Genomic DNA, 10,684 nt, shown 5'->3' on the forward strand with positions numbered 1-10,684 from the left:
GGAAAAGAAAGGCCACGTTGCGTTTGTGGGCTTCAGTTCTTTCGGGACTGCGACCAGTCGCAAGATGGCCGATGTGCGTGCGAATGCGGGAGAAAGTGGAAGGACATTTCTCCTGGAGCGGGAGATGGGTGTTGGGTGTCTTTCCCCAGTGCGTTTCAAACGATAAATTACGTTGTGGGCAGAAAAGACATTGAAACGCTCTGGAGAAACCACTTCCTAATTTTGGAAGATTTTGGTTTCCCATTATTATGCAGACTGAAGAAAGTTCATTTCATACACGCAGTCTTAATGTACAGCGAATCTGCAATTTTTAGTCGTGTTTGTTACTGACGAATCTCTGAATAGTGGACCCGATTCGTGCAGAGGAACAAATTGTGTTTTATAACTCGCGTACAGATTTTACTCACGAGATCATTGACCCATGTCACGTAATGAAAACAGTGGAGGAGGCGGGCGCGGTGACTTGGTCAGTCAAAGACGTGCCTGCAAAATGAACCCAAATCCCATCGCCAAGTTCAATGGATCTTCTGATAACTGGAGTAGACTTCAGCCCCTCTTGCACGAAGCCAGCTTATCACATAATATAAACCTTGGAGGGGCAAGGTCGATGATCCATGTCACGTGATGTGACATCGCAGAGGGGATTTCCCCTTGAAGTTTCGTTAGCCGATGGTTGCTTCTGTTCTCTGGAAATTCTCTCTCGTTCTTTCCGCTTCATCACAAGTTTCGGCTTTAGTGAAGTGCGGTCGCGCATTCCTAGTGCAATTAGTCATTTGGACTTGCGTAACTTCTGGGTTGGGGCGGGGGGGCAAGTTTGCCCGTTTCGTAAGGACGGGCGTTGCTTGTGTTTGCTGTGAGCCCGTGGTCCTTGCCAAAAGCGCCTTCGCTGGTGTGCGTGCCACACGAAAGAGAAACATAGGAATTTCTTCAGCAGAGAAGAGGATGCCGGCCGGAGCTCCGGGCGGCGTACTGAGAGGGTTGACGTCAACACCAGAAGACCTTCCTGATGAGAGGAGAGAAACGGATTGGTACAGTCACGAGAAACCGAGATAGACCAGTGGAAGCTTTTCAGACCAGACGGAATGAGATCTCGGTCCAGTGCTACGCGAGGGGCAGGGACCTCCTGAGAAGAGTCCATCAAGCGGCCCCCGGGCAGTGGTAGTCCGCGAGACACTTCCCCGGTGTTCGTGCAGGTCATTTTCGCGGCCTGTGGCCAAATCGAGCAGGATGAGATGGGCGGAACATGTAGCACGCACGGGAGTGATGAGATACGCGAATATAGTTTGGTTGGAAATCCTCAAGTGAAGAGACAACTCGGAAGATCCCGGCGTAGATGGAAGGATAATATTAAAACAGATCATGTGGAAATTGGGTTCCGTTCCCGGCGCTGTCGTCCTAACGGCAGTCAAGAGTGGCGGATGGTCTGCGGCATGAGAAGAAGAAGAAGTAGAAGATCCTGTTGCGGAGGCTGCGTTGCATGCTGGGAGTTTTTGCTCCCAAATGCACGTATGTACAACTCCCAAGATGTTTCCGGCACTGAACTGGAACCTGTTGGTTTAGTTCTGGGAAGCCTTGCTGGTCTCTCGTGAATGGTTCGTTGCATGTCAGGAGCAGGAACTGCTTCGTCTTGCGATGCGAAAATCGGAAGTCAGGGTTTCGACGTCCTGTGCCTCCAGGTACCGGGAACTGCGTTCCGGCACTGCAGAACAACACGTGACTGCGGTAACGCGAATGTGCGATTTCGGCAGGCTTTAACAAATAAATAGAAAATAAAGATTTAATGTTTTTATAGAGAAAAGCACACCATTATAATATGTTACATCCCGTATTATAAAATCTCCCAAATTACGATACAAGTTTTCTTTGTCTTCATTGCGCGCAAACTCTCTCAATATTTCAGCGCAAGAACCAAGGCGTCTTAGAAAGGCTTCCAACTCCTCAGTCTTGAGGCAGGTGGGATGACCGACGTTGAGTTGATGTAAATAAAATGTTGTATTGTCTTCTAATTCGGATGGTCTTATTGGTCGTTTTCCTGTTTGACTATCAAACGTCAGTTCTCACCAACCAGCCAATCAAGGAAGCAACTGAGTATCTCCGTGGAGCTAGTAAGTCGATAAGGCAGTTCAGAAATTCCCCGCCTTTGATGCAGATCGAAGGTTCGCAGAGCCACATGAACCTAACCTAACCTCCGATCGTATTTTCCTGATATTCATTTTAATATTATTCCGCCGTCTTCGCGGTTTTCATCACAAACCCTGTCCATCTCATCCTCCTTAACGTGATCATTGCGATGACATTTGGTGAAGCGAACGGATTCACACACTTTCAAGTATTTCTGTGCGCAAGAAATTCCAGAGGTCGCTGTTGCACTGATGTGGTCCCGAGCCGTTGGTTCAACACCGTCAGAAGCGGAGGATGGCTGGACGTTTGGCTCTGTGCCCCGGGTCCATCCGTGTTTTTACGTACGTCCTTTCAGCGCGAGAGAAACGCGCAGGTCTTCCGGGAACCTGATTTGGTGCGGCCGGTTGCAACACGGAGTAAGGAAATGGGTCGTTCCGGACGATTGCATGTTCGAGATTGTGAAGTGATCGATTATGGACTGGCAGTAGAAGACGCGACTCCACTGCGTACGTTGTCTGGGTGGCTGTCGGCGTCAGGGTGAAGGTCGTAACGGGCAGGTGGCTTCCGCAAGGACTGAAAATAGCAGTGTCCAGGAAACTCGCGGCCCGCGACCCGTGCTGGCTCGTCCTGTTAAAACGAGTTGAGCTTGGGAACTGTGTTCAAAGCAGATGCGTCGCCTGGCTGCGATGATCCCCTTGTGACTCCCGTGGGCTCTCACAACGGCGGATGCACTGCGATCTCAGATCTACCACGAGTGAGTGGGTTCGAGCACAAAATTAATTTTGTTTTGGTGGCAGGACAGTCTTGTTCGTCTTGTGCCCTGCCATTGCCTACGCGTCGTCTTACTTGAGTGTATTTCGATGAATCCGGACGATTCAGGGATCAGTTGGGACCCGCATTACAAGTGGCGCTGCTTGAAATAAATATTCTGTGAAATTTCAGGAGAGGCGGGGGAGCGGGGGTGGTGCAAACTGGCTTACTGGGAGCTGGCGTCGCGAGTTGGCCGCCTCTTCTCGGTGGAGCTGCCGGCAGTAAACGTGTTCACTTCACTACCTCATGGCGACGGCCTGTGTCTTGCCGCACTGACGGAGGACGACCCACCCCACGAGTCCGTCCGCAGGACACGCGCCAAAATAGGTCTCGGTAAGTAGTGAATGCAAAGTAGGCCATCTGCTGTCTCAGGAGGTCACCCGAAGAGCCCACCACTGGAGCCAGTTGAATCCAGTCTGAGTTACCTCGTCCTCTCTTCTCGTTGTGATTAAGTGAGTAGAACGTATTCTGGTTTTCAGGCGTGACGCTAAGCCAAGAGGAAGATGGAGTGTGGGCGTACAACCGTTCCGACAGCCCCATCTTCGTCAACTCTCCGACACTGGTTGATCCTGACTCAAGACCACCTCCGGTGTGTCGAGTTCTTCCAGGCCACTGCCTCAACATCTTCGACGCCGACAAGGCAGCGTGCGCTCGACACTGGGACTTCGCCACCACGGGCCCCGTAGATCCCAACTCGGTGCGCATCAGTTTTGCTAAGGGCTGGGGGTCAAAGTATTCGCGGCAGGAGATCACGGCATGTCCGTGCTGGTTGGAGGTGTTGCTTGCGCCGTGCAGGTGATGAGCGGTTCCTCCTCAGTCCTCGTCTCTGCCGTTCTTGGTTTGCCATCCGTCCTTGCGGCTGTGTACTCCGGGATGACCAAGTGAGTGCAAGTGTTAAAGAAATACAGAAACCTCAAGGTCAGTTCTTAGTCATTTTCCTTATACAGCGAGAACTTGCAAACAAGTGGAGATAATATCTTGCACGTAATCAGCAGATGTCTCTTTCTCATCGCAAAAATTTTCCAGTTATTGAATTGATGCACGGTTTAAAACATCGATCCAAAGAGTAACTGGACCATGGCAGTCATCATCCAAAATTGGGCGTTTTTATATTCCAGAATAATGAGAAAGAAATGTCGAGGCTAATTCACAGCCGAGATTTGTGTTTGAGCGTCTCTGCGGCGAAATTGCGAGGAGAAAGGAGCTTCATTCTTCTCTCGTTCTAGGAGGCGAAGATCTCTGCCCAAGTCCCAGACCGCAGGCTCGCAATTTAAGCCGAACAGATTTCCTGTCTTCGTTTCTCGTCCTCTCGTCATTTTTATAATTATTATAAAAAATAATGTCCCTCTGTGCAGGGCACAGGCTGCTGACTGTGTGGTCGTTTTCTCATCGTGATGAATCCGTCGAGTGACAGGAGCGGAAGGAGGCTCTATATATTATTTTTGCTTGTGAGAATGTCTTGTATTTTAGTTTTTCTACTCATCAAAAAATTGTGTTACATTTGTTAATATTTTTGTGTTAAATTGCATTTTGAATGCAAAACCACTTTCGGGTGGAGAGAGGCGTCGAAACAAACCAAGATCGTGGATAATTAAGAACCCAAAAATGTACAAAGAAATGCAACTGAAGTCTGCGCCTTGGGAGATCTTGGGCGTCGAAGAGTTTCGACTTGCACTGATGTTGGAGGGACGTGGCAAGTGTGAGTTCCTGGGTTTGGTCACCGCTGAAAGTGGATCTTGATTAGAATCTCATAGTAATTAGCAAAGCACGACAGAATTTTACCAAGAGGGACGTTGGTCAACTGTGGATGAAGGTAACGACTCGTTGAAGAGTTAATTCAGTTATTTTATATATGAAATGATTAAGATAGTATATATATATGTATTATACATTAAATTTAAATATATAAATATTATATATAAACAGTGTACATTGTAGGAAACTACTTTCTTAGGATAACGTTTAGTTATTTGATGAAATGTGAAGTTCTCGCTTGCCTGATTAAAATGAACAGGAATTCTGTCAGTGGAATTGTTCACTGCCCCAAGTTTTGCCAAAGTTTACAAATTGATGGTGCGTGTACGTACCAGGGATAAATTGTATTCGCTTCTCTTTGTACTGATTCAGGTTCAGGCAAAAGTGTAATATGACGTTGAGCATAAAAGCATCTGTTGGCATAAATTAACCACGAAATTGAAACTGTGATGCACCTTAAGAGCACGTCTTCTGCTGCTCTCTGCCTCTGAGTGGGCATTCGTACATTACGACCTCAGTCGCGGCTTCGTTCTTTAGCAACAGATTCTGCATTGCACCTCTCATTCCGTGAAATGATGGTGATGAGACTAGGAACAGTGAACTTCATTGGGATCAGTTGGGGAAACGAGAGCAAAGTAATTCTGTATTCGTTCGAGGGATGAAAACATTTTCAGCCACATTCAAAGTGGCAAAAGATTGAGTCAAAAACAGTTTATTTGTCATTTTGCCCTCAGTTTGCCATTCAAAGAAACCTCCCAGTAACAGCAAAGAGTGTCGAGAGGTACAGACGCAGTCCAGCATTCTAAATCCTGATGATGCAAATCTTATATTTTTTTTTTTAAATAACACGTTTTGCTTCGTAATGTAAAGCAAACTCGTTGCTTGGGTTCTGTTGATATTCATTTAAGAATTCCAGTAGCCGCGTCCAACGATTCTTAGCCGCTCCTCTGAACGCGGAAGCCGATAGCGCAGGATGCATAAAATGTATTGGCCTGTCTCTGTCAATTTGGATCTGATGTCGAATTACGTGTTTATGCATATTCTATTATTTTATGAGCATGAAATTAGTATTTAGGCATTCACATGCCCAGGGGCAGAGCATTCGTGTTAGCCATGTTAGCCTAGCTAACACTTTGAAAAAATGAAATGTCTTACTTTTTTGGTCCAGTGCTCCTTCATATCCGCTCAGCTCCAACAGACGCATCTCGCCGGCACATTTTAGCGTAGCCTTTGAAGCTGAGGTGGTGGTCGGACCTCAACTGCCAACTTGCGTTGTATCGCATTTGTCTCAATGTAATTGTGGCTTGTGTATCATGGGAGATGAAGTATGATGTATGTACTCGGTTGCCAAAGTCTTCATGGCACTCCACTTTTGAAAAGTCATGCTCTGTCACTGCACATGTGAAATACAAATTGGGCACAGTTTTCTAGCGTCTGGCCAGCAACTAGCCCAATTCTATGCAATCCAGAGGCAGCGGATAATTACATCATCACCTCTCGCTTAAAGTGATGCGGAAACTCCTCTGTTACTCGCGGTTTGATGGAAGATCTTCGCTCTTATCGTACTGCGGAGATAGTTGAAGTCTCATGAGAGGATAATCGTTTCTTGTGGATGGAGAGAAAGAATCTGAACTCAAAAGTTTAGAGGCAGTTAAATATTTTATTTGCACAGCAAGATTTATTAATATGGATGATACTGCGGCTGTAACAATCAATTTAGAACTTTTAAGTACATTAAAATGCTGGGGAGGAAGATCAGAATTTAAACTTCAAAAACTCTCCATAAAATTCATTTTCTTGTTTCAAGATTTGTTCATTTTGATAATTATGTGGAGCGACTGTTCAATGACTGTAATTCATAACCTTTATTCTAAACCAAACTTCATTCTGGGCTTCTTGACACGTTTCGTTATGAGGCCACGGCAGAAATCACGCGGTCACCGGTCCTTTTTGCCCCTCAATCACTTTACATCTTGTAGTATACAAGTTTGCGCTTGTGGTCGAGTGTTCACTTCTTGCTTTCTGGGGTGACAGTTCTCCTTTTACTTTTACCCACAACAGCAATGGAACCTTTAATGAAGGGGAACGTTACACACAGGAACAGCGTATTTCATTTTAATGTGTTATGTTTCGGGGTTTTACGCTTACATAATTGAAAACTGCAGATAAAACAATTTCTATAATTCAAACAAATTTTCATTGTCAAATTACAGTTGTCATTGTATAAAAATGCACATTTGTTTTTTTTTTAAAATGTTATTTCACAGAATCAATCTGTATTTCTGCTTTTGGTTGAACAAGTACGTCGTTAAATCAGCTCTCTCTTCCCACATGGAACTCTTTGTCTGTGGTAATTGTGAATTCTCTTATTTTATTGTTACGGTGTTCACTTCTTGCGGATGTCTTTTTTGCGAACTAATTTCAAATTTTTGGGCTTCTGCAGAATGGAGCATAGTGACGATTGAAAACGTCCAAAAAATTTAAGTTTATATTTTTACACAGTCATCAGTACCATTTACAGATAAGTTATTTTCTTATGGAAGATCTGCCTTTTGAATTCAGTGAGGCGTAGTTCAGTAACGCAACAGGTAAGGATAATTGTTTAGCTGCGTCTTCATCGCCAAAAGCTGATCTTCCAAGCAAGACTGGAAAAGTGTAATTAACAAAAGTTACCTCATTATTAAATTCTTCATTGAGTATTGTAAATGAACAGGCGCCGACATGCTCGACTGACACGTGTGGGGCCACGAGATCAAATCCTGGTAAAGTAAAATTCTTGTTATTTTACTACACCACAACGTGTATTTTCTGAAAATCCGTGATTACACCTCATTGTGTGACCCCACTGAAACTGGCACAGTCACGTTTGTATTGCCAATTGTGGCTTCATGTTCTTATGGAATCCATGCAGCAGTTCTCATCGACGATCACGCGGACAGACAAGACGAGCCCTATACGTGTTCATGTCGTGCAAAGAGTGCGTAGGAATGGGCACTGCTGTAATGATTACCTCGGATAACGAACACCCGTGTGTGTGAGGAGAGAGCTTATTCATTATTGTAAGATATAAGATTTAAATAAAATACAAATTTCTGCTGTCAAATATCATGTCTTAATTAAATAAATTTATATTTTTATGTGTTGACTCTCATATGGTTAATTGGTGAGAATTATGAGAATTGTACGTGTGTGGTCTGCATTTTTGATCATGACAACACTTTTCACTTATCTAAGCATGAAGGAAGAGCCTGAAGATGACTTCAGTGTTAGGTAGAAACATGCACCTCAGAAACATGATAAAATGTAACAGTAATGGTGTTGATGTCTGCGATGCTGTGTATGACATCTTTTGTGTTAAATTACAGAAATGCAACAAGTCTGCCATTCACAATTGAATTTTTAGAATAAAGAATCATCTGCAAATCTGCGTGATGTCCGACGTTTGGATTATCGCGTGCCGCGTGTGCAGACTGCTCCCCCCCACAGGCAAATTGTTAACATATTTTTGCCCACATTAATGGAGAAAGTTATTTATGACAATGAAGTAAAGAAAAATATTGACTTTCCTGCGACAAAATAACTGCATCCATTGAAATTATTTTTGTTATGTTTTATGACGTAAATGGCATTATCATAGTTGATATTCTTTGCTGCCCTCTGCCTGGGTTTGGTGACCACCTTCATGATCTTCAAGACTGGTCAGTAATAAATCTGAGTCTTCATACTCACTCTTCCTGTGTTTCGTTGTTAACGCGATTCTATTCATTGTGAAATTTTGTATTTTTAAGGGATGCTGTGAGCACATATGTAAAGAAGCATAATATTTTACATAGAATCTTTAATTGTATAAGTTATATATGAGAATCAAGTGCACTGTGATTGATTGTCTGTTTAATATGCATGGCATTTTGAAATGTCGATACGTTAAATCTGTCGCAGACGGACGATGCCAAATGTAATCACTGTTTTCACAAACCTTTAGAAACTCTTGAGATATTATTAAAATATTTAAAAATAACCGTCAATCACAATAAAATTAAAAGATTAAAATATCATTAAAAATCCTTTAAAGTAATTCAGTGAAAAGTTTATATACAAAACACCAGATGATGGCTATATATAGCCGAAACATGTTGTGTAAGTTCCATATGTAAATCGAGTACTCGATAGGGAACGTAATATGATATTTTAATCTTTTAATTTTATTGTGATTGACGGTTATTTTTAAATATTTTAATACTATTAATTCACAATATGACGCATCTACAATATCTTGAGATATTGTTAAAGACAGAAATCAGAATTGTACCCTAATGTGTTCATTCCTTACTGCATCTGCTTAAGCGCGTTTCTCCGAATCACACGCGTCGTCCTGATGCTAAGACTCGGATCTGTCTCAGTTTCTGTCTGCGGCCACAGAATTTCAGCTTTGGTGCAGTTCAGTGGATGCTTGTTATGATTTTCTGTCTTGATGGCCACATTTCAGTCTTTGGATGTAATGTACCATAACGTTTACTTAATTCTCTTGGTTATTCTTTAACTTCAGTAAAGTAAAACAGCTGTTGTGTTAACGGAGTTGAGAGTATTCCCATTGGCAGTGACACCAGTTCACGTGTTCATGCCTGTTCATTGCTTTTCTTGGGTTGGTAATGATGTCGATGCTAAGGGATCGTTTCCCGCGATAGACCGGAAATAAAATGGTAGGAAACGGAATGAGACTATTACTTGCAGAAAAGGGATGTCTGCGTTGTACAAAAGGATGAGAGTAAATCATATATTCCAGGCCATTTTGGAAGCCAATGACAATGTATACGTGGGCCAACACTGTAAATTATCACGCCAGTGTAAAAAAATAAAAACTGTCATTCATGCCAGACAGATAAATATTTTTGAAAAAGAAGTATGAAATCACAATATTTATGTGCAATAAGTCATTGTAAATAAAGAATGTGTTATGTTACTATCTGTAATAATTATGGTGAGATCACATTGAAAATGTAAAGTCTTGGCAACCTCCGCAACTCGATTAAGTTTCACCTCATCCACACTGCTTTCGTGTTTGTGACAGTCGTCAATTGTTTCCCGAGTGTGCAGATTTATTTAACCGGGTAAATGAGCGATTCCAGTAACTTGTTACATATTATTTGATTTTGTGTCAAGGATAGAAATAACTCAGTTCTGTGAACTAGCACACATAATGTTAATATGCCCATGAGAAATTTTGGAGGCGGTACTTTGTATTCAGTGTGATCTCACGCATCGGTACTATTTGTAACAAAATTTGTCCTGTGAAAAACAGTGCCTTGTGTAAAAACAAATATGAATGAATACTCTTTGTTTCATTCAAACTGTGTTGTTTCCTGCAATATTAGTCTACACACAACAAATAAAATAGTCCTTAAAAAGAAGTAAAAATAAGTTCCTTCAAAATTCCTTGAAATTTTCCTTAACGGTGTCAGATTATGGATACAAGAACATTTGTTAAAAAGTACGATTTTAAGTTCTCACAGCGGTGAGCACAAAGATGGCTGTCTTCTGGGTTGTAGTGCTGTGTAGTCTGGTATAAGTTCACCATTGTTTCAGAGGTGGTTGCTACCTCCATCATCAGGGCTTTCGTCACACTGATGATGGAGGCAGCAAGCATGGATAGAAAGGTATTATTCTTCTTTGATATCTTTAGTAGATCCTCACTAGCCAAGTGAGTGCGGAAAAGATGTCAAAAGCATATTTAAAATATGTCTGCATTTATATATGTAAAAAGGTCTCACACAAATAATCTGCACACAGATGGTCAGGAGTTTGCATTAGTCGCAGTCTCCTGCAGCACATGTAAATCAGTGTAGGAAAGGGAAGTGCATCAGGCAAAAGCTGAAGAGGTCATACATATATGTGCTAGACACATATAAAAGAAAGATGGCAGACCCACCCTGAAAATATCTGTGGTTCAAGGTCAACTGCATACAGTGCAGATTTTTCCATATGCCTTCTGTATTCCTTA

General features: G+C 42.7%; 1 protein-coding gene across 2 annotated transcripts in view; it reads left to right on the plus strand.

Moving 5' to 3' along the window:
• Dad (Daughters against dpp) overlaps positions 1 to 10,034 on the plus strand; it is a 53,514-nt gene extending 43,480 nt beyond the window's left edge. For both annotated transcript variants that reach the window (XM_022084928.2, XM_022084927.2), the window contains 2 exons: positions 3,064 to 3,264; positions 3,411 to 10,034. In XM_022084928.2, coding sequence (XP_021940620.1) covers positions 3,064 to 3,264; positions 3,411 to 3,730 — 521 coding nt within the window. In that variant the 3' untranslated portion in view covers positions 3,731 to 10,034. The remainder of the gene's footprint in view (positions 1 to 3,063; positions 3,265 to 3,410) is intronic.
• The last annotated feature ends 650 nt before the right edge of the window (positions 10,035 to 10,684 follow it).

This window comes from Zootermopsis nevadensis, unplaced genomic scaffold (assembly GCF_977971745.1).
Source record: "Zootermopsis nevadensis isolate Lab colony 2312 unplaced genomic scaffold, Znev_1.0 Znev_ptg000001l, whole genome shotgun sequence".
Taxonomy (NCBI): Eukaryota; Metazoa; Arthropoda; class Insecta; order Blattodea; family Termopsidae; genus Zootermopsis; species Zootermopsis nevadensis.